Source organism: Bubalus bubalis, chromosome 2 (assembly GCF_019923935.1).
Source record: "Bubalus bubalis isolate 160015118507 breed Murrah chromosome 2, NDDB_SH_1, whole genome shotgun sequence".
Lineage (NCBI taxonomy): Eukaryota > Metazoa > Chordata > Mammalia > Artiodactyla > Bovidae > Bubalus > Bubalus bubalis.
This window is the reverse complement of record NC_059158.1, coordinates 187,368,380-187,392,631: the sequence shown is the minus strand read 5'-3', so window position 1 is coordinate 187,392,631 and position 24,252 is coordinate 187,368,380. Positions and strand designations below refer to the sequence as shown.

The 24,252-nt window shown below is 56.5% G+C and overlaps 1 protein-coding gene across 2 annotated transcripts in view; it reads left to right on the top strand.

Moving 5' to 3' along the window:
• The first annotated feature begins 2,945 nt into the window (after positions 1-2,945).
• PADI1 (peptidyl arginine deiminase 1) overlaps positions 2,946-24,252 on the top strand; it is a 43,319-nt gene continuing 22,012 nt past the window's right edge. For both annotated transcript variants that reach the window (XM_006066573.4, XM_044938219.2), the window contains exons 1-3: positions 2,946-3,111; positions 22,597-22,777; positions 23,872-23,944. In XM_006066573.4, coding sequence (XP_006066635.4) covers positions 3,005-3,111; positions 22,597-22,777; positions 23,872-23,944 — 361 coding nt within the window. In that variant the 5' untranslated portion in view covers positions 2,946-3,004. The remainder of the gene's footprint in view (positions 3,112-22,596; positions 22,778-23,871; positions 23,945-24,252) is intronic.

Here is a 24,252-nt window from a genome sequence, read left to right as displayed (position 1 = left end):
CCATTCATCCATCCACCCACCCACCCATCCACACACCCACCCATCCATTCATCCATCCACCCACCCACCCATCCATCCATCCATCCACCCACCCACCCATCCACCCATCCATCCACCCACCCATCCATCCACCCACCTATCCATTCATCCATCCACCCATTCAACCACCCACCCACCCATCCATCCATCCATCCATCCACCCACCCATCCATCCACCCATCCACCCATCCATCCACCCACCCACCCACCCACCCATCCACCCATCCATCCACCCACCCATCCACCCATCCACCCACCCACCCATCCATCCACCCACCCACCCACCCACCCATCCACCCATCCATCCACCCACACACCCACCCACCCATCCATCCACCCAGCCATCCTTCTCTAATGAGAATATCCCCACGTACTCTTCAGGAACCTGCTTTTCACACCCCACACTGCATTACAGATAAAATGGCTCAGATCTTGGTTGATGCGGAAGGGTGAAGGTGAGGGAAACAAAACCCTCACATACCCCTGAAGTGCTGCTTTGCCAGGTTCTGTTTCTGTGGGGGCACACCTAGACTCTGCCTGAGTGCCTTTGGGTGGGATGAACTTTGCAGATCCAGAGCATATGCAATCAGGCATGAGGTTTTCCTGACGGTCCAGGGGTTAATGCAGGGGGCCTGGGTTCGATCCCTGGTCAGGAAACTAGATTCTGCATGCCACTGCTAAGATCCTGCGCACGGCGACGAAGTCTCAGTGCAGCCAAAGAAGAGGGGAGCAGCTGTAGTCAGGCATGCTGGCTGTAAGAAAGATCATTCCAGGAAGATCTTGGAAATCAAACAAACGTTTATGCCGTTCTTGTGATCCCCATCTCCCTTATCGGGCTGGTGTTTCTGGAGGTGGGGATGTGTCCCCCTCCTTCCCCATCAGAATGGCAGCTCCCTGGGCAAGGTGTTTCTCCTCTCTCTGTCTCTCTCTGCTTCTCATCCTCCCACCCTGGCCCTGTGGATGTGGGATGTGCACTCTGTGCAGTGACTTCCTGGAGTGAGAGGACCTGTGGCTTTGAAGGGTGAACCTGCAATTCCTGGGGCAGCTTCCTCCTTGCCAGTGCCCCCTCCCCGCCCATGCCCAGCACGGAGGAAGCGTGTCCTCTGAAATTAGTTGTCCCCACTCAGGACTCTAATGGATGTCTCACGTCTGACAGATCCAACCCCGAATGGCTGATCCCCCAGCCCAACCTGCCCACGCCTAGCCCTCTCCATCTCTCTGACATCAACGCTAGCCACCTAGTTACCGGGACCCAAACCACTGCATTTACCCTTGACCCCTCTCTTTCTCTCACATCACCTCCAACCCATCAGCAAACCTCAGCTCCATCTTCCAAATGCATTCAAAATTCAGCCACTTCTCACCACCTTCAGAGCTACCGCCGGGACCAAGCCATCACCAACTCCTGCCTGGATATCGCAGAAGAGCATCGCTACACTCTTGACGTCACCCACACTTCACTTACGTACCTTTACTTGTCCGAGGGTATAAATGCCACCAGAGCAGGGATGGTGGTCTGTTTTGCTCACAGTTGGGCTGCCATCGCCTAATGGGGTGCCTAGACAGTAGGTGTCCCACGGATGTCTGTCAAGCGAACCACTGGAATTCCACCACCGCTGAGGACAGGTGGACCCAGTGCTTGCTGGACTTGCAAGGAGGGGACTTTCAGAAACAAGAACCCGGCCCACTGCTCTGAGCCCCTTTTCAAGGGTCCTCCCCACAGGCTGGCTGAGGAAGCCGGCCTGGGGGCTCCCACCATCTCTGGAGTCAGCGGGCAAAGGCATCAGCTCACGCCCGGCATGGTACGGGCCGTGAGGCCGTGGCTCACGGTGCGGGCCGTGAGGCCGTGGCTCTGGCCGTGGCTCCAGTGCTGACTCGTGGCGTGATCTGCAGCCACGGTTCTCTTCCTGTGAAGTGAGGAGACCAGTAATAGCCGCCGGCATTTCTTCCAGTGAATCCTAGGCCTAGGCACTGCGCTAACCCTCCTCCACTTAGCCCGGGTAACCCCACATCCATCCAACGGAGCAGGCACTATGGCTACAAATATCATCTTACATGTGGAGAAACGGAGCCTTAAAGACGTTGACGAACCTGCCAAGATCGTAGGTTGTTAAGTGGCAGAGCTGGGACTTGAACCCGGACAGTCTGATCGCTCTGTGCTTGTATGCGCTAACCGATTCCTTGATGTATTATTGACCAGAGATGTATTAATAGGTCTTTTGTTGCCCCAAAGTTATTAACTGGAGATGTTTCAGTGTTTACCACAGGCCCTGAAGTGAAGTGCACTGTGAGTCCCTCAGTCGTGTCCAACTCTGTGACCCCATGGACTGTGGCCCGCCAGGCTCCTCTGTCCCTGGGATTTTCCAGGAAAGAATACTGGAGTGGGTTGCCCTTTCCTTCTCCAGGGGATCTTCCTCACCCAGGGATTGAACCTGGGTCTCCTTCATTGCAGGTGGATTCTTTACCATCGGAGCCATCAGGGAAGCCCACGGGCAATAGTTTCTGGGAAAATCCCCTGGTCAGTGAGGTGCTAACCTACGAGATAAGATCGCAGGCCACTCAGGCAGCACAGTGCCCTCAGAATCCGCTGCCACCATCGCCTCGTTGCTGTGTGGACTCAGTCGCCGAGAGTCTGAGCATGGAAGCTAAGCTAGAGCAGGGGCTGGGGCTGGGGACTTGTCTTCTGCTGGCAGCTGAGCTCTGCTCCGCCGGGGGCCTCAGCTGAAGCCCCGCTTCCCCATTCCCCAGGGAGGCTTTTGGTACCTCCTCCCTGAGCCTCTTGGATTGACAGGCCAAGAGGGATGGCATGGGGCCAGGAGGTGGGGACCGGGCTTGGGCAGGCTCTTCAGGTCAGAGGATGAAATTAAAAGGGAGGAGGAAAGCGCCAGCCTGTCAGAACTCACTCCCCTTCCTGGCAACGAGGTGCCTGGGCGCGGAGCCTGGGAGCAGGGTGCACAGAGGTCAGATGCAGCGGGTCGGGATGGCCCAGCGCAGGGCCGTGCAGCTGTCCCCGAAGAAGCCCAGCCATGCCGTGTGCGCTGTGGGGGTCGAGACACACCTGGACGTTCACAGGTGAGGGCCGAGGGGCGCCTACCTGGCTGGCAGAGGGCTGGCGGGGCTGGGGGGCCTGCAGCAGCGGGCTGGCCCCCGGAGGCCGAATCGGGCACCGCGGAGGATGCTGACGAGGGGCCGTCACGATGGCAGAGCCTGCGGAGCTGCTGCAGCGCCGGGAGCGGGGGAGGCTGCAGGTCCCTGCTGGGGCCCTGGCTCCGGCACCAGGGTCCCGTCTCTGGCCTCCAGCCCTTGGGCGAGGGTTCCAGCTCTGAGCGCTGGGGCCGCGCTCTGGGGTCTGGGTTCTGCGTTCTGAAAGAATTGTTGCTGATTCTGCCCTCCGTTTCTCGCCGACAGCCCCTCTCTCTGAGGCGGAGGGGCGGCGTGGGGCAGCCTGGTCGTTGGAGGCCAGCCAGGACGACTGGGATGAGAAGGGACGAGCTGGGGAAGGAGTGAACGTGCTGGCAAAGGAAAAGGACTGAGAACAGGCCCAGGGCGTATGTTTCGGTGTGCTCATAAACGAAGGCGCTTAGAGGAGCCTGGGGCTTGTGTCCTCGAGAGGGTGATGGGGATGAGGCTGGGGCACGGGGCCCAGGACTCAGCCCAGTGTGTTGGCGGGGAGGGGGCAATCAAGGCGAGGAGGGTCTGCCTCCCAGAGCAGGTGGGAGCTGGGCTCTGGTACAAGCTGGGGTCTGAGCTGGCCTCAGAGGCTGCCCAGAGGCTTCACCTGGCCTCAGGGAGCCCCCGCTCCCGGGGCCCTCCTGCCGCCCCTGCCCTGGCTCTGGGGCGGGGACCTCGGGGGCGCAGGGAGCTAGGGGCCCCGGGGGCCAGGCCACAGCTCCCAGCTGTCCTGGGGGCCCTGGCCTGGGGCGTTTCTCCAGCATCTGGGCGGCCAGCGGAGACCCCGTTTTCTTCTGCCCTCTTACCACAGTGTTGCCAGACTCGACAAATGAAAATGCAGGACACCCAGTTTACATCTCAGGTTTAAAAAATAACTTTTTTTTTAGTGTATTGCGTGGGACATACTTGTATTTTTAAAAGTAACTGACATTCAGATTTAGCTTGGCGTCCCTTACTTTATCTGGCGACTATGCTTTACCATCAAGAGCGGGGACAGGGTCTCTAGTGAGCCCTGTCTTCCTATTCCACCCCTGCTCTTCTCCCAGGGGATGGCTGCTTCTAGAAGGGAACTGCAGAACCTCAGGCCCTTCTGAGAAGCCTCTGACTGGGAGCCAGGAGATGGGAGTTCTGCTTCTGCTTCCGCTGCTGACTCGTTGTCTGGCGTGTGCCAAGCCGCAGGCCCTCTCTGGGCCCCGGCAGGATGACCTGAGTCCCCTGTTCAGTTAAGGCTGGTGGTAAAGCACCCACACTTGACTTGGACAGACTCAGCTTCTCATTCTAGCTCCGTTGGTGGCTGGGGGGCCCTGGGCAAGCTGCCGCGCTTCTCTGAGCCTCAGTTTCCTCTTCGACAAATGGGGGCGCAAGATCACTGATGGTAAAGGGTTGTGGGTGCGTGTGTGCTCAGCTGGGTCCTTCTCTTGGCCACCCCGTGGACCGTAGCCCGCCAGGCTCCTCTGTCCATGAGGTTTCCCAGTCAAGAACACTGGAGCGGGCTGCCTTTTGCTACTCCAGGGGATCTTCCCGACCCAGGGATGGAATCCTGGTCTCTTGCATCTCCTGTATTAGCAGACGGATTCTGTATCACTGTGCCACCTGGGAAGCGCCAGTAGTGGGTTGGGGGAGGGCAATAAATGTGAGCCTGCCTGTGTGGGGCCCTTGCCCTGTGGGAGGGGCCGTGCCACAGGTCTGATGGCTCTGTGGGCCCGTTTTCCTCCCATCATGTCTCAGAGGCTGGAGGAGCAGCAGATGGGCTGTGCGGTGGGTACGCGAGGCAATGTGCCCGTAAACCTTAGGGCTCACCAAGCCCCCCCAGCATCCCCAGGGAGGGCTGTGGCCCTGCTGCGGGCTCAGGGAAGCTGCTTGGTGGTGCGACTCTGCGGGCAGGGGCTGCGGTGGGGTCCTGGTGAGCAGCATGACCCGCTCGCCCGGGGTCCTTCAGGAGCCCTCACCCTGGACGTTGATGGGGACTGCATCATAGCCGTGAGGGTCTCTGGAAAACAGAAGTTAGTTCTGCAACAGGTTGTTTCCAAAGTAGACCTTGAGAAGAACTTCTGGCCTCTGAGGTCTCTGATAGGTGGGACCGGGCGACGTGGCTCATCGGAGCCGGGTGGAGGGAGGGGGCGTGGCCTGTCCCCCAGGTTTGAAGAGGCGCCTGGGACTTCCTGGCAGTCCAGTGGTTAAAGCTTCCAGCACCGGGACTGTGGGCTTGAACCCTGGTCCAGGAACGAATATCCCACGCGTGGCCAAGAAAAACAGGAGCAGGGGGTCCTGAAGCCCACTCCGGGGCCCTGGCTGTCAAGAGGAAGGGGCTGTACTTGGTGAACTCGGGGCTCTCCCACCCCTGCTGTGGGTGCCCCACCCCAGCTGAGGCTGAGCAAGGGGCCTCTGATTGGCCTTGCTGGTAGAAGGGGGACGCCCCCTGAAAAGGGGAGCGCCAGTCACTTGGGCTGAGGTCCCAGCCCTCCGGAACCGCTGGAGATGGGCGTGTGGGGGTGACGTCACGGGAAGCGATTAACTCCCCGGTGTGCGCTCCAGACTGGTTATTTGGGGAAACACCTACTTTGGGATAATAGTGCGTCCTGGGGGTGGCCCAGGCTGAGGAGCCCTAGAAATAGCATGTGCTACAGACCCTGCCCTCTCAACCTGGCAGGCTGGCGACCCCCTGCGTCTGGCCACAAAGCCCGGACCGTCTCTGTTTCCCTTGCCTGGAAGCGGTCCCCAGAGGACTTCTGCCAAAAAGGAGGAAGTGTGGCCTGAGGAATGCATTAGTGATCCGGTCGGGGTTCCTTGTGTGCCCAGAATCACAGCCCTGGGCTGGAGACCACATGAACATTTGTCCCCGGGGATGGAGGGGAAGGCTGGCCGGGTGAGGCTGGGATGCTCTCCTGGAGTTTTTTCTAAGCCTCCCCCAGCCCCGCACAAGCCTCAAAGCCAGATAGACTCTTAGACCTGAGATGGCTGGAATTCCAGGAGCCCAGGAAGGTGGGGGGCTGGGGGGGGTCTCTTCAGGGGCTCTCAGGTGAGCCGGAGAAAAGACCCAAACCACTTCTTTCTCTGGGGTTCCCTGCTTTTCAAGAACCCAACATGCCTAAACGGAGTTGTAAAACTTGTGGTCTGTGTATTTCTGATGTTTACACTGAGTAAATTAACGCTTTTAACTTGTGCAGAAGTACCGTGAAGCGTAATTGTTCTCCTCGTGGGGTAATTACAGGCCTGGTGCCCAACACTAGCTCCTGATGACCGACAGGCTCCCGGTGCCGGGCGGGGACCCGGGTTTAAGCTCCAGGGAGAAACCCCCCTCCTCCTCATTCCGTCCTGCAACTGAATCCATTCCTTTATAGGAAGTGATGTTAGCATTCAGATTGGAGGGTTCTTGGAGGGTATGAGGTCGGGGTCCTCTACAAGGTCCCCGGAGCCAGCAGCGGCCACACCCAATCTGGATGTGAAATGATGGACTGTGACTTCTTGAAACGTGCAATCCTGGCTTCAGAGAGGGCACCGGCGGTCAGCCACCCCCTGAGTGTCCGGATGCCCTGGCCCCCGCGCCACCCTCTGTCCCGAGACGGACCTTGTAGGACTCTCTTCCCTCCCCTCCTCCGCCCCGCAGCCCCTGCCCGGCACCTACACCCACGCCCCGCTTCTCCTTCCCACTGTTTGGTCCCCGAACCTCTCCTTGTGCCTGACCGTCTTCTCTTCCGTCTCCTGCTCCCATCACTTCCAACCCCACCTCCCTCTCCTCCCCCGCAGTTCCCAGCTTCCTCTCTCCTTGGGCAGGCAGGGTCTGGCGGTGGACCCTGAGAAAAGACTGGAGAGGCAGGGGAAGGGCGGGGGTGGCTCACCCCCGATGGAGGTGCCTCGACCCCCAGACGCTTCCCCTGTGATGGGTGGTCCTCCGCTTTGCTCGGTCCACAGACGCTTTCTTTCCCTTTGCTGTGGTTTCTAAGCCTCTGTTCCGCTCCGCCAAGTGGTCCCGATGCTCAAAGGTGTGTGGGGTGTAGGGTGTGGGGCCGGAAGGGACTGGCAAGGCCACACCCAGCCGAGGACCTCAGCCCCCGGGAAGCCCAGGAGGGGCCTCAGCTGTGGGCTGTGGGTGGTGGTGGGGATCCCAAATGCTGCCACCAGGGGCCAGGGCAGGGGAGCTGGGGCCTGCCGGATCCTGGCAGGGGCAGACCTGTGCTGAGTCTGCAGCGCATCCAGGCCCAGAGCAAAGAGCCCCACTGCCCTGCATCTGAGCCCAAGGCCGCCTGAAGCCCTGCCAAGCGCTTCTCCAACACACCTTCTTAACCACGTGCAGGACCCCTCGGCCCCCACCTGGGTCTCCATCACTTTGCTGGGAGCGTGGGCAAAGGGAAGGTCAGGAGTTCCTCAGGAGGAGCCTGCCGAGGCTGTGGTCTGTGCCAGGCTGACAGGTGTCGGGGGGAGGAGGCTGGGGCTTCCGGACACAGACGAGGAAGAAGGCTGGACCCCACGCTGACTGGGCCCCGAGGAGGAGGTCCCACTGATGCCGCTGCTTGGTGACTGCTGAGCGCGGGAGGGCTGGCGACATGTCGTGGTCCTGCGGGCTGTGTGACCTTGGGCCAGTTACTCAGCCTCTCTGTGCCAGTGTCCTCCCACGCTAGAAGGGGATGATATCGCCTGTGAATTTGGCCCCCTTTTCACAGATGAGAAGCTGCATGATCTGAGGAGCACAGCCGTGCAGTTCCTCTGTAGCAGAAGGGGAGACAGTCTGAGAGGGGAGGAGTGAGCCGTGATTCTGACTTTCCATTCAGGGCTCGCCTCTGAGATGTTCTGGCCCCCAGCCCCTGTTTGCCTCTGCTGGGATGAAAGCTGCCCCGCCACCTCCAACCTCCATCCCTGGGCTGGCAGGGGTTCCAGAGGAGGAAGGCCTGGCCCAGGCCCTCCATGCAGGCTCCCTGGATGTGGCCTTAGCTGAGCAACGCCAGGGCGTCAGGTCTCTCTGGAAAGGAAAGAAAGAGGGGCATGATGCCGCTGCTCCTGGGGTGGTTCTGCACGCAGGGGGCAATCCCAGCCTGTGACGGGGCGTCCGCGGGCCTCATCACCCCCCTCCCAACTGTGTCAGCCACAGCCAGCACCGGGGCAGGACCAAAGAGAAAGCCACACGGGGCTCTGAGCCGTCTGCGGTCCCTTAGACATTTCGAGACAGCTGCTCCTTGTCCAGCTCTGTGCTGTGCTGAGGCGCTTAGAGACGAGACAATCTATGCCCACCCCTGAGGGGCTCCCACCTTACTCTGGGGGCTAAGAGAGCCTTCAGGATGTGGACGCTCACCGCTGAATCGCTCACCTGGTTTCTGGCCAGACTGGAGAGTGAAGGGGGTGCCAGGATCCTCTTCCGCCAGGCCCGCCTGCTGCCCAGGCCCCTGGTGACGGTATGCCATGACGGTGGCAGGGCCTTCAGTCACAGTGCGTACGGCACTCTCTCCGTCAAGTCTCACACGAGCTTGTGCGGTGACGACTCCTAAGATCCCTGTTTTGCAGACAAAGACGGAGACACAGAGAGGTCGAGAGGCTTGCCCAGAGTCACATATCCCGCCCATTACTGGGGAATCCTCTATGTGGTTGGGTTTCCGCGGGGGTGGTGGGCGCAGGGCAGATGAGCTTTGGGGTCAGACCCAAGTGAGGTCAAACCTCAGGTCCCACCCATGTGTGGCCCCCTGTGACCTTCACGTCACCTGTAAAATGAGAAGCCTGGCAACTGCCCTGCTCAGCAGGCAGGGGCCTCCGGGATGGAATCAGAACAGAGCTAAAGCACGTCGGAGACCGTGCTGTCCCTGCCCTGGGCGGGTCCTGTGAGGCCAGGGTGATTCATCTCTGCTCTCCTGTGCCCAGGGTGGCCCCTGCCACAGTGGGCGCTCGGGAAATTCGTGTTGAGGCGGAGCGGCCGGCGGCAGCAACAAGACTCATGAGCTCCTGGGGGAGCTGCGTCCTTTAGGGCTGGCCGCCTCCGGGGACTGCTGGCCACATCAGGTCTCGCCCCCCAGCAGGAGGGACCCCAGAGCTGGCCGTGCCAGAGAGGACTTGTCGGGTCATGTCCAGGACACCTGGAGGGTGGCCCTTCCCGGGCAGGCTGGTGGCTGATCAGGTGTGAAGGGGAAGCCACAGGCTTGGCCAGTCTGTTCTGCCCAAGGGCTGCCTACCAGCTTGCGCCTCAGGCTTTGCATCCGGTCGCATTAGTCCCCCTTCTGCCCTGGCCTCTCCCCGCCACAGAGTCGTGGTCAAGCCTCCGCACACCCTGGTTCTCTGCTGCCAGCCCATAGCCTTTCCCCCAGCTTAGGCTGGGTCAACACCAGTGTGCCCTCCCCTCCCAGACCCTCGGCTGGGCAGAGGGCCCCCTGACCCCGGAATCATCCCCAGATACTGGTGTGGTCCAAGCATGGGGTGGACGGCATGGGAGCAGCCCCATGCCTGCCCTGTTTCTCCTCTCCCCAGGGACCAGGCGGTGAGCTGAGATGAAGTGTGGCCTGTGGCGGCCCAGGAGGAGGAAGCTTCTGGGTGCAGGTTGCAGCTGAGCAAAAGGAAAGACTTCCTAATTCTTTCTCTGAACTGTCAAAGTACCAAAGGGTGTGAGGTAGTGAGCTCCCTGTCACAGGAAGTGTTCGAGCACAGAGTTCTGCAGTGGGCAGGGAGCTGGCCAGGATGACCTCTGGGACTCTTCTCTGACCCAAGGCCTGTGAAGATACTCCAGAGTCTCATTGTTTTAAGGGTAGAAAGGGGACAGAAGGTCATGCCATCCTGCTGGTCGGCACTGACTTCACCCCTGCAAAGTTGGGGTGCGTGGAGGGGGAGGAGGGAATGTGCCCTTCCTGCCTCACTGCCCCACATCCTGTCAGCTCCCAGGGGATCATGTAAAAGAGCTTGTGTGGCAAGGTTTCAGCGTTTCCCTTTTCCCTTCCCACATCTTCTCTGGGTATCTCCTTCCTCCAGTCCCTGCCAGGAACACACTCAGAGCACACACACGCCTTTTAATGTTGGCCGGGACGGCACAAGAGAGAAGACAAGCCTGCTGCCCCTTCCATTCTTTGCCAGCTGTGTGATCCTAGGAAGGGCACTCAGCCTCGCTGAAAAGATTTCCTCAACTGCTAAACGAGGACAGCAACACGCACCTAAGAGGGTTGTTGTAAAGCGTAGATACGCTCGCAGGAGTCGGAAGCTGACGACGTGCCCGCCACATGGTACGTGCGTGCTCAGTCATGTCTGACTCTGCACCGCACGGACCGTATCCCAACAGTCTCCTCCATCCATGGGGTTTTCTGGGCAAGAATATTGTAGTTAGTTGCCATTTCCTCCTCCAGGGGATCCTCCTGACGTCCCTCGCATCTCCTGCATGGGCGGGAGGGTTCTTTACCACTGCTCCACCTGGGAAGCCCCCTGGCACATACTAGGTGCTTGAAAATGCCACCCTGGTATTACCCTACCCAATATCGCCTGTGAAACGTGCTGTCCTCATACCTGACCAGGTGGGTGGGCACGTACGTAGTTAAAGCAAGTGAGCCAGGCTGGAATGACCGGTTGCTTTGGATCCCTTCCCCATCCTCTGTGCCTCCTTTTGTGAGATCCCTCTAAGAGCTGACTCCATTCTCCTTGCAGCCTCTTGATTAAGCTGGTGAACCCAGCCCTGCTCTGAGCCGGGGCCCAGGGTGAGGATGAGTCAGGGTGCTGTTCTGGGTGACACAGACTGTGGGGGCTGCAAGGAGGGTCTGGACGGGGGCTTCGGGGCACAGGGAGGGGACAGGGCCCTGGCCCGACTGGGTTGGGCTGCTGGGCGCTCCGGGAAGAGTGAGAGTGCCAGCAGTGACGGCACCAGGCGCTTAGGCGCCCGCTGCACGCCAAGCGCGTAGGCGCCCGCTGCACGCCAAGCGCCTACTGTACGCCAAGCGCTTAGGCGCCCGCTGCACGCCAAGCGCCTACTGCACGCCAAGCACCTACTGCACGCCAAGCGCTTAGGCGCCCGCTGCACGCCAAGCGCCTACTGTACGCCAAGCGCCTACTGCACGCCAAGCGCTTAGGCGCCCGCTGCACGCCAAGCGCCTACTGTACGCCAAGCGCTTAGGCGCCCGCTGCACGCCAAGCGCCTACTGCACGCCAAGCGCTTAGGCGCCCGCTGCACGCCAAGCGCCTACTGCACGCCAAGCACCTACTGCACGCCAAGCACTTAGGCGCCTACTGCACGCCAAGCGCCTACTGCACGCCAAGCGCTTAGGCGCCCGCTGCACGCCAAGCACCTACTGTACGCCAAGCACTTAGGCGCCCGCTGCACGCCAAGCACCTACTGTACGCCAAGCACTTAGGCGCCCGCTGCACGCCAAGCACCTACTGTACGCCAAGCACTTAGGCGCCCGCTGCACGCCAAGCACCTACTGTACGCCAAGCACTTAGGCGCCCGCTGCACGCCAAGCACCTACTGTACGCCAAGCACTTAGGCGCCCGCTGCACGCCAAGCACCTACTGTACGCCAAGCACTTAGGCGCCCGCTGCACGCCAAGCACCTACTGTACGCCAAGCACTTAGGCGCCCGCTGCACGCCAAGCACCTACTGTACGCCAAGCACTTAGGCACCTACTGCACGCCAAGCACTTTGGTATACCTCTCCTTTTTAAAATGTTTATTTATTGGTCACACCACAAGGCATGTGGGATCTTAGTTCTCTGACCAGGTATTGAACCCACGCTCCCTGCTTTGGAAGATCGGAGTCTTAACTACGGGACCACCAGGGAAGTCCCATGCCAAGTACTTTAAATGCAGCGTCTAATGGAATCTGCCCAGCAGCCCTGGGAAGTAGCTCTTTGGATTACATCCATTTTACTGAGGAGGAAAATCGAGGCTCAGAGCAGTTGAGTGACCGAGTCCCAGGCCATATGCCTCACACAGCCCACAGTCTGCTCCACGGAAGGGGTGGCATTTGGAGGAGCTCAATTGGTAAGGAATCTGCTTGCAATTTGGGAGACCTGGGTTTGATCCCTGGGTTGGGAAGATCCCCTGGAGAAGGGAAAGGCTACCCCCTCCAGTATTCTGGCCTGGAGAATCCCATGGACTACAGTCCATGGGGTCGCAAAGAGTTGGACACGACTGAGCAACTTGCATTTCATTTCATTTCAAAGAGTGCAGAAGGCGGCCTCTCCCATCCGCATCCCAGCTGTGAGTTGAAGGGACATGCTCACAGTGGCGATGGCGGTAAAGCTAATGGCTGATGACACCCGGGAGACTGGGTGCCTCTGGTGTGGTAATGACCGAGTCCCTTTCATTTAATAAAGGGGTACTTTCAAATCCACATCCTCACTTGACTCTGGGTCTGGAGACACGCCAGAGCTGTATGGCGGGGTTTGGTCCGGTCCAGGGGCTGCACTGGGAGACTGGACCACACAGATGCCGATGAGTTGGTGGGAGGTGAGGGTGGGGGCAGGTAGTTCTGGCTCGTGGATCGGGTGAGCCGCAGAGCAGCCGAGGAGCAGCCGAGACAAGTCCCACTGTGAGCGGCCTGCGGCTCACGATGCGGACGCCTGCCTGTTCCACCCCCAGAGCGGCCCTTAATGCTCGGCTCCACCCACAGACCCAGGAGTCTGAGAGGCGGGGAGAGGCTCTGAGAGTCCGTCCTGGAGGCCTGGGACAGGGGAGGAGGGGGCACGCCAAGGGAATGAGAATCCAGACGGCCAGGGGCCGGCCTGGCACAGCCTGTAGACGCGGGAGACAAAGGCCCTCCCCGGAGGGCTGCAAACACACACACACACACACGCACACACATGCACACACACACACACACACACGCGCGCGCGCACACACATGCGCACACGTGCACGCACGCACACACACACGCACGCACATGCACATGCACTCACACGCACGCGCGCACACGCATACGCACGCACACATGCACGCACGCACAAAACAACAAAAACCCCTCCTGCTGGGCCAACCGCAGACACCTGCCTTTTTCACCCTGAGAGGCAGCATTAGGGAAGCAACCTGGATGGGGGGACGGGCGTGGAAGGGAGTGGGGCCTAAATAGGCGCCTCCCAGAGAGCAGGGAGACCTGCCCGCCAATGCAGGAGACCTATGAGACTCGGGTTCGATCCCTGGGTTGGGAAGGTCTCCTGGAGAAGGGAACAGCAACCCACTCCAGTTGTCTCACTTGGAGAACCCCATGGACAGAGGAACCTCGTGGGCTGCAGTCCATGGGGTCGCAGAGAGTCAGACATGACTGAAGCGACCTGGCACGCACGAGTTGACTTACAATGCTGTGTCAGCTTCAGCTATACAGCAAGGTGAATCAGTTACACATACACACATATTTGCTCTTTCCTAGATTCTGTTCCCCTACAGGCCATTACAGAGTATTGAGTAGAGTTCCCCGTACTACACAGTAGGTCCTTCTTAGTTATCTATTTTATATATTTGCTGTTGTTGAGTTGCTAAGTTGTGTCCAACTCTTTGCAACCCCATGGACTGTACGAGGCTCCTCTGTCCATGGGATTTCCCAGACAAGAATCCTGGAGTGGGTTGCCATTTCCTTCTCCAGGGGGTCTTCCTGACCCAGGGATTGAATTTGAGTTTCCTGCATTGGTGGATGGATTCTGAGCCTACAGGAGAGCAGTGCTTATATCCCAGTCTTCCAATGTATCCCTTCCCGCCCCTTCTTACGTTATTATTATTATGATGTTCTACCAAGATTCCAAATAAAGGGTTGTGTGCCCAGGGCTGTGACTTAGAAATGTCAACTTTTGCCCAAAGCTGGGGATTGGCTCCAAGGAACCCTGCTTCCCTTGAAAGGGCTGCGTCAGCAGTGATAGTCCCCAGGCTCTCCATGGAGCTGGAAACCCTTCTGCAGTCAGCTAGACACACCGGGCTCCTGCTGACTTGCTCTTAGGGTGTGTGAGCAGGGGCCCTGGGGCTGGATCTATTGAATTCAAATTCATGCTCAACCAACCTGCCAGCTGGGGGTCCAGGGAAAGCCATTCGTCACTGAACCCCTTGGGCCGCTCCCCAGCACACAGTAGAGCCAGGCTACAGACACTGGGCTGTGGCGAAGGAAAGGGCAGTGTTAACTGCGGGCATAGCAAGGAGTCCAGGAGGCTGGTGCTTGAAAGACCTGAACTCCTGGATAGTTCAGCGGGAAAGGTTTTTAAAGACAGGGTAATGGAGAGGGGTGCTGGGTGTGTTTTTTCCTAGTATTTTTTGGATGAAGTCTAGTCGATTTGCAATGTGCTAGTTTCTGCTGTGCAGCAAAGTGATTCAGTTACACATGAATACACATTCTTTTTCATATTCTTTTCCATTATGGTTTATCATAGAGTATTTTTTAAATTGATTAATTAATCTGGCTGCCTTGGGCCTCAGCGGCATTGCTTCATGCAGGATCTTCCCTTGTGGCACGTGGACTCGCCAGCTGTGGTTCTGTGCATGTGGGATCTTAGTTCCCTGACGAAGGCTCAAACCCAAGTTCCCTGCATCACAAGGCGGGTTCTTAATCTCTGGACCACCAGGGGCGTCCTTATCATAGGACACGGAAGGTGGCTCCCTGTGCTGCCCAGTGAGGCCTTGCTGTTTGTTTTATCTGTAACGAGCCCTCCCCGGCCCCTCCCCATAGGCAGCCACCAGCCCCTTCCCTGTGTCTGTGACTGTCTCTGTTCCAGAGGCAGGTTCCTTTGTGTTGTAATTTAGATTTCCACATGCAAGTGATACCATATGGTATTTGTCTTTCTGACTTACTTCCCTTGGAATGATAATCTCTAGTTTCACCATGTTGCTGCAGAAGGCGTCGTTTCATTCTTTCTGTGGCTGTGCGTGCTCAGTCGCTCAGTCGTGTCCAACTCTTTGACACCCCACGGACTGCAGCCTGCCAGGCTCCTCTGTCCATGGGATTCTCCAGGCAAGAATACTGGGGTGCGTCGCCAGGCCCTCCTCCAGGGGACCTTCCCGACCCAGGGATGGAACCCGCGTCTCCTGAGTCTCCTGCGTTGGCAGGACTGCTCTTTACCACTAGCGCCACCTGGGAAGCTCCTCTTTCATGGCTGAGTAGTATTCTGTTGTGCATATGCACCACATCTTCTTTATCCATTCATCTGTTGATGGCTATTCAAGTTGTTCTCACGTCTTGGCCATTGTGAACAGTGCTGCTTTGAATACAGGGATGCACGTATGTTTCTGAATTACAGTTTTGTCTAGATGTATGCTGAGGAGTGGCAATATTGGATCATATGGTAATTATTTTTCGTTTTTGTTTGTAGACTTTTTATTTATTTATTTATTTTGGCATATAATTGCTTTGCAATGTTGTGCTGGTTTCCGCTGGACATCGAGGTGAAGCAGCTGTGTGTGTACACACATCCCCTCCCTCCAGAGCCTCCCTCCCACCCCTCTAGGTCATCTCAGAGCACAGGCTGAGCTCGCTGTGCTCTGCAGCAGTTTCCCACTTGCTTATTCTGTTGCTAAGTCATGTCTGACTCTTTGCAACCCCATGGACTGCAGCACACCAGGCCTCCTTGTCCTTCACCATCTCCTGGAGTTTGCTCAAATTCATGTCCATGGATCAGTGATGCCATCCAACCATCTCATCCTCTGTCGTCCCCTTCTCCTCCTGCCTTCAATATTTCCCAGTATCAAGGTCTTTTCCAGGGAGTCGGCTCTTTGAACCAGGTGGCTGTAAAGTATTGGAGCTTCAGCTTCAGCATCAGTGCTTCCAGTGAATATTCAGGGTTGATTTCCTACAGGACTAATTGGTTTGATCTCCTTGCAGTCCAAGGGCCTCTCAATAGTCTTCAGCAAGACAGTTCAAAGGATCAGTTCTTCAGCACTCAGTATTCTTTATGGTCCAACTCTCACATCTGTACATGACTATTAGAAAAACCATAGCTTTGACTAGACAGACCTTTGTTGGCAAAGTGATGTCTCTGCTTTTTGATACACTGCCTAGGTTGGTCATAGCTTTTCTTCCAAGGAGCAAGCATCTTTCAATTTCCTGGCTGCAGTCACCATCCACAGTAATTTTGGGGCCCCAAAAAATAAAATCTGCCACTGTTTCCATTTTTTCCCTATCTATTTGCCATAAAGTGATGGGACCAGATGCCATGATCTTCATTTTTGAATGTTGAGTTTTAAGCCAGCTTTTTCACTCTCCTCTTTCACCCTCATCAAGATGCTCTTTAGTTCCTCTTCACTTTCTGCCGTTAGGGTGATATCATCTGAATATCTGAGGTTGTTGGTATTTCTCCTGGCACTCTTGATTCCAGCTGTGATTCACTCAGCCTGGCGTTTTGCATGATGTACGCTGCATAGAACTTAAATAAACAAGGCGACAAGATACTGCCTAGGCGTACTCCTTTCCCAATTTTGAATCAGTCCATTGTTCCATGCCTGGTTCTATTGCTTTTTGACCTGCATACAGGTTTCTCAGGAGGCAGGCAAGGTGGTCTAGTATTCCCATCTCTTGAAGAATTTTCCACAGTTTGTTGTGATCCACACAGTCAAAGGCTTTAGCATAGACAATGAACCAGAAGTAGGTATTTTTCTGTAATTTCCTTGCTTTATTTATGATCCAGCGAATGTTGGCAACTTGATCTCTGGTTCCTCTACCTTTTTTAAACCCGGCTTGCACACCGTCAACTCAGGTACTGCTGAAGCCTAGCTTGAAGGATTTTGAGCATTTCCTTGCTAGCTTGTGAAATGAGCTCCGGTTTGAGCATTCTTTGGCGTTGCCTGTCTTTGGGATTGGAATGAATACTGACTTTTTCCAGTCCTGTGGCCACTGCCGAGTTTTCCAAATTTTCTGACACATTGAGTACAGCACTCTAAAATGTCATCTTTTAGGATTTGAAATAGCTCAGCCGGAATTCCATCACCTCCACTAGCTTTGTTCTTAGTGATGCTTCCTAGGGCCTGCTTGGCCTCACGCCTCACTGGCCGTCTATTTCATGGACAGCGGTTTGTGCGTAAAAGCTGCTCCCTCAGTGTGCCCCGCCTTCCCCTCCTCCCCTAATGTCCACATATCCATTCTCTAAGTCAGCCTCTTTATTCCTGCCCTGCAAATCGGTTCATCTGTACCTTTTTTCTAGATTCCATATTGATGGGTTAATATATAATCATTGTTTTTCTCTTTCTGACTTACTTCACTTTGTATGACAGGCTCTAGGTCCATCCGCATCACTACAAGGGACCTAATTTCATTTTTTACGGCTGTATCATATTCCATTGTGTATATGTACCACGTCTTCTTGATCCATTCATCTGTCGATGAACATCTAGGTTGCTTCCATGTTCTGGCTATTGTAAATAGTGCCGCAAAGAAACTTGGGGTCCATGTGTCTTTTTGAGTTATGGTTTTCTCAGGGTATATGCCCAGTAGTGGGATTGCTGGGTCATTTGATAGTTCATTTTTCATTTTTTAAGGGACCTCCATGCTGTTCTCCAAATGCCTGTATCACTTTACACGCACAGCAACAGTTTACAGGAGGCTTCCCTTTTCACCACAGTCTCTCCAGCATTTCTGGCTTGCAGATGTTTTTGATGATGACCATTCTGACTGGTGTGAGGGGATACTTCACTGTAGTCTTGATTTGCATTTCTGCAGTAATTAGCTTGTCCAGCATCTTTTCAGGTGCCTATTGGCCATCTGTATTTCTTCTCTGGAGAAATGTCTATCTTAGGTCTTCTGCTCATTTTTCAATTGGGTTGCTTGCTTTTTCGTTGTTGAGTTTTATGAACTGCTTGTATATTTTGGAAATTAAGCCCTTGTTGGTTGCATCATTTGCAAATATTTTCTCCCGTTCTGTAGGCTGTCTTTTCGTTTTTGTTTATGGGTTCCTTTGCTGTGCAAAAGCTTAAAAGTTTGATTAGGTCCCGTTTGTTCGTTTTTGTTTTTATTTCTATTGTCTTGGTTGGGAGATTGACCTAAGAAAACATTGGTACAATTTATATCAGAGAATGTTCGCCTATGATCTCATCTAGGACTTTTATGGTGTCCTGTCTTATGTCTAAGCCTTTACGCCATCTTGAGTTTCTGCATGAGGTGAGAGGGTGTGCTCTATCTCACTGAAAGGTGTTTAAAGGCAGAGTGAGGGGAAGGGCTGTAGGGTGTGTGATCGTGGACATTCTCGTGATTGGCTGGTGGTGAGGTCATCGGGAGTCAGCCCCATCAGCCTTCTGGGTCTACGTGCTTGTGGGCAGCATACAATTAACTTCTTCCACCTGGGGTGGAGGGGGGTTCAGTATCTGCAAAACAGTTCCAGGGTATGGCTCAGAATCCTGTCTCTATCTGTGAGGAGGAAGTAAAGGTCCTTGAGTGTTTGAACAGCTAAGACATTGTTTTGTCTTGTTTGGCTGTTCTCCTTTGCTTCTGCATTGTCTCGATTTCCTGGTTAAGTTTACTCTTTGGAACTCAAGGAAAGCCTAGGAGGCTAAAGTTTTATTACGAGCAAGAGGCAGGTGGAGGATGTGGAGGAGGGCGGGGACGTCTGTTCCAGGAGGGTCCATAGGCTCTGCTTGGTTACCATTCCACGTTCCCGGATTGTCTCGTCCTCGTCCATAAAACAACGGCTTCCTGTACTTCCTGCCCACAAGCAGGCCCCGCACTGGGTGCTGAGATGACCACAGTTTTAGTGAAAGTAGAACGGGAAGTTCCCTGCATTCCAGGAAGAGAAATGGGAGAGACAGTAGGGAAATATGTGCAATACGTGTGACACGTCACGTGACAAGTGCCACGGGCTGGAACGAGGTGCAGCTGGGTCACGCGGTTAGGGGGTGTGAGGCCCATGGTGCCGCCCACGAGCCCCCGCCACTGCCTTAAACAGGGCAGTCAGGGCACCTTCGGAAAAGAGATGAGGCCCCGAGGCCCCGGGGATGCTCCCGGCTGAACATTCTGAATGCAGAGAACCCAAGCGCCAAGGCATGTGGAGCATTGCCCGTGCTCCCCCACAAGAGATGCTACTGCAATAAGAGACGCGTAGCCCCCAGCAATGAGGGAAAAGCCCACCAGCAACAGAGACCCAGCACAGCAAAGACAGTCAAGGACCAGTGCCCGGCACAACTAGAAAAGCGCACGGTCACCCTGGCAAAAGGCTGAGTCCCTCCAGGGGAGGCTGGAGAACGGCGGCTGCGTGAACACTCAGCAGCAAGCAGGATGCCTCCCCAAGGGGACCTGGTTGTCTCTTTTTTTTTAAGGAAGTTTACAAGCCTGTTGTCAAACACAGCTATTATTTAAAATTACACTGTATATTGCTTGCCTGTTCAGTTGCTCAGTTGTGTCCGACTCTTTGCAGCCCCATGGACTGTAGCCCACCAGGCTCCTCTGTCCATGGGATTCTCCAGGCAAGAATATTGGAGTGGGTTGGCATGCCCTCCTCCAGGGGAGCTTCCTGACCCAGGGATCGAACCCTTGTCTTTTGCATCTCCTGCATTGGCAGATGGGTTCTTTATCACTGAGCCACCTGGGAAGCCCCCCACCATTGTTTTAAATACAGTTTATTTAACAGTAATAACAAGAGAAGCCACCACCAGGAGAAGCCTGAGCACTGAATGAAGACCTAGCAGAACCAAAAATAAAAAAATCTAAAAAGGCAAGGGTAGTGATTTCCCTGGTGGTTCAGTGGTGAAAATTCTGTGCTCCCCATACAGGGGGTAGGTCTGATTCCTGGTCAGGGAACTAAGATCCTACATGCTGTGAGATGTAGCCAAATTAAAAAAAAAAAAAAATCAATCAAAAAATAAATGGGCAGTACTTTTAAAAAAAGATAAAAAATACTTAACACGCATCTGTTTCCAAACATTTTACTGCATCCCGCCGTCACCCGCGTTCCACCAGCATTCCCTCTGTCTGGCAGGAGAGTGGCATGTAGGGGCCTCTTGCATCTCTTTGCAACTCTGGGTTCAATGATGTTGCGATGATAACTTGAAACTGACCTTAGTGGGAGTGTTTAAACCAGGGAAATGGGCAACATCTACAAATCAGGACTCCGTTTATTGTTTTATTGACGAAGACAAGGTGAATAACGCAGATTAAACTTGGTGCCTGTAGCTGATGTGCTGAGATGGACACGAGCCTGTGAGGAGGCGCCCGTGCGGGGCTTTCCGGTGAAGGGGCAGCGTCTTCATCGTCTCGGTTTCTTCTTCCTCCCGAGCGCAGATGAGGAAACCCATCAGCCTTCACACCACGTGCGTTTATGACTGTGCATTTAGGACAGCTTGTTTATCAGGGACAGAATGAGCAGATCAGGTGCAACTCCACGTGTGGAATCGTGACGGAGCTGCAGAGTCGTAGGCTCCAGTCACGGGTGAGGCGTTCTCTAGAGTCAGCGGTCTCGGTGGAGCGAGACTAAACCAGATAAAGCTTTATCTTTAGAGATTTTTAAAAACCATTTCTTTTTATTGCTGGCTGTTCTGGGCCTTTGCTGCTGTACCTGGGCTTCCTCCAGTTGCAGCGAGCTGGGCTGCCCTCTTGGGGCAGAGCACGGGCTTAATGGCTTTGAAGCGGCACACGGGATCCTCCCGGGCCGGGAACCAAGCCGGTGGTGCCTGCGTTGGCCGGCAGGCTCTTAACCACTGGACCGCCGGGGCAGCCCCTCGCTCCAGCTTCATCTTTAAGACAGGGAGAATAATAACCGCCTTGTGGGGCTGGGATGTACGCCAGTGCTCCAGATCCTGCGTGGGACTCGGGATTATTGGAACCACGACCACCATTGGGCCCGGTGCTTTGTGGGGACTAAGTGACCACGCTGGGGATTAGGGAGGCCTGTCCATTTTCTCCAGGGGGGTTTATATTGGCTGGGTTCTCAGGAGTCTGGGAAAGAATGGAAACAGGAGCTGTATAGAAGGACCCCTCTGGCAGTCGGGTGGACATCTGCACATGGCCTTGACCTTGGGTGGTGGCCTTGAGGCTGATGGCTTTGTCTTGGGGGACGGCAGTGGAGAAGCTTGACATGTAGTTCCCTTGTCCAGCTCCCCTCTAGCATGCACTCTACACGGCCAAGGGCCTCACGGAAACCTGGGGCCTCCCCCAGGGACGGCAGAGGGGGCTGCACAGCGCAGGGTCAGTCAGGGAGCAAGGAAGGACAGGTACGCCCTCGGAGGCCCCGCCGGCTTGGCTTCAGGTACTCTGCAGCCCGAGTTTGCAGAGCACCCCTCTGGGTCTTTGGTCCAGAAGACTGGCCCCTCTCTGCTGTGGCTGGGAGCAGCTGTGGTGTGAGAAGCAGCGTGCGGGCCCAGAAGAGGGGTGCCCCTGCCTGGGGGCTGGCACACCAGGGGCTCCATGACCCGCCCATTTTGGAGCCCTGAGTTCTGGGCTACCAGGTGGCTGTGGGGCGTCAGGGGAACAGGAGAAGTTTGCACTGGGCGCTGGCGTCAGTCAAGCGCTGTAGTGCCGGGTAGAGATGGGCCTGAACGCCCTGGCGGAGTAGGGGAGACTGAATCCATTCATGCATTCAACAAGTGTTTACGAGAAAGACTACAAGCCGAACACTGTTACAGATTCTGGGCTGCAGCAACGAGCAAAATAGACAAAACTCTGTGCCCTCAGGGACCTCAGCTCCTAGACGAGAGATGAGCAACACATAACAGTCTGACTGGGGCTTCCCTGGGGGCTAAGACGGCAAAGAACCCGCCTGCGATGCAGGAGACCCGGGTTCGATCCCTGGGTCAGGAAGATGCCCTGGAGAAGAGACTTAGCAACCCACTCCATTATTCTTGCCTGGAGAATCCCATGGACAGAGGAGCCTGGTGGGCTACAGTCCACGGGGTCACAAAAGAGTTGGACACAACTGAGCGACTAACGGTGTGATTAAGAATCAGAACAGAGGGACTTCCCTGGCGGTCCAGCGGCTAAGACCCTGCACTCCCAATACAGGGGGCCCAGGTTCAATCCATGGCCGGGGAACAAAGACCCCACATACCACAACTAAATAAATAGAAATATTTTTTAAAAAAGAATCACATTTCGGGAGAGGGGTGGGGTTGGGGTTGTCCAGAGGGGTTCCGTCTCTGCTCTCTGGAGTTTCAGGGGCCGCTATGGGAGCGGAAGGGTTAAACACTATGATTCGGCATCACCCTCAGGCCCCTTCTGTCCACCTTCTGCCCAGGGTTCCATTCAAGGTCTGCAGAAACAACTCTGCCCCTGAAACAAAGCTCCGCAGCCTTGCTCTGCTCCAAGCCCTTCATGTTGCAGATGGGAAGACTGAGGCCAGGGGGTGATGGGCTCAGGGCAGTTCACGTGGGCATATGTGGAGAGCTGGGATGGGGCCCTGGGGCCTAACCGGGTTGGTCTCCTGGCCAGGGGCACCCCCATGCCCCACCCCAGCCATGGGGGTGCTGTCTGCATCGCCTGGCAGCACCCCTTCCCTTGCTGGTCTCTTCTGCACCCACGATGCTCCCCTCTCTCTTTTCTGTCAGTGATGTGCCCGAGGGCGCTGAGAACTTTGGGGTTTCTGGGAGCTCCGGGGTGAAGATCTTCATGGTCTATGACCCAGCGCGGGTGACAGAGCCGACAGGCAGGGCCTACTGGCCCCTGGATGCCAGCGTGGAAGTGGTCATATCCGTGGATGCAGCCAGTAAGGCTTTAAACGACCTCAAGGTAAGAGGTCCCTTCCCTGCAGAAGGTCAGAGCCCCCGACAAAGCACACCCCATTCACACACCGCCCTAGTCAGCCAGCCGCACAAGGCTACGACGCCCAAATCCACACCCATGACACATCCCGAAACAAGCCCATAGACACCTAAGCCTGTAAACCCACCCACGGCCAGCATCCACACACGCAGGAATGAAGGCTCCCATAAAGGCACAGCCTGCCTGTTCGCCCCCGCAAGTTCACAGACACCCCCTTGGATCCCAGCTCCACACTGACCCCGAACAGGCCCCGCCCACTCCCATGCAGACAGGCGTCCTCAGCAACAGCCGTGCACACACATACACGCATGCATCGGACACAGGTGCATACCTGGATGCGTGTGTGTCTCCCACCTAAGGGAGTGGGAAACCTCTCTCACAGACGACACGACGCCTTCTCACTCGCCCCCAGGCACCTGCCACACACACAGTGACCCCAGACTCACTGATTCAGCTTTTTCTCCAGTGACACGGGGAAAGTGAGGGCCGTGCAGCTGTTGAGAGCAGGGGCCTGGAGCTCAGACTCCCCCTCTGAGCCCCAACTACTGGGCCCAGCCTGGGGGCTCTCGGAGAGGCCCAGGTCGAGCCCTTTGCATGGACTCTGGGCCATGGGGAAAGCTCTGTGAGCATGGGCTGCGATCGTGGGGTGGGAAGGGTCGTTGTTCCCATTTTACAGATGAAGAAACAGAGGCTTAGGGAGACTGATTACCTTGCCTGAGTCACTGGTGATGACTGCCCCTTCCCTCATTCTTTCTCCCTGGCCTCCCCATGGATTCCTAAGGGTCCGGCTGCCCCCTGGGGACCTGCCCCCACCCTGTCTGGCCCTCCTGGCCCCTCAGCCCAGCTCTGGGAGCCAGGGAGGCATCCGCTCTCTCCAGCTGGAGAAAGTGGCTCTGGATCCGGGCGCAGAGCCCATGGGCCCCGGGCCTTCACCAGCAGGGAGCAGCCAGGGCCCCCATCCCCCATCTACGCAGGGCCCTTGGGGTGTCCCCTCCGCCCCCTGCCTCAGCCATCCCCGCAGGCCCGGCCGTGCCCGCTCAGGGCTGCCCGTGTCCCCGCAGGTGAAGATCTCCTACTTCGGGCAGCCGGCGCGCGGGGCCCTGGGCCACAGCGTGCTCTACCTCACAGGCGCAGGTGAGTCCCGCATCTGGTCCAACACGGCCCCTGCCCTTTCCCCGCCACGCTGGCTGCTTGAGGGGCTCAGGGAGGCCCATGGCCGTCTTCCTCGTCCACCGAGGAGCTTGGCTTCTTCAGAGGCCGCCCGTCTGCTCCAGACCCCCAGCACCGGAGCCCCAGCTGTGCTCACAGCCACAGGAACCTAGAAACTGCGTGGCCCGTGGCCCATGGGAGGCCAGCCAGCCCACAGCAGGCCTCCTCCATCCAGAGTCCCGGAGCCCCAAGGCTCGTCACTAAACGTGGGGATCTGCACGCTACGTTCAGCC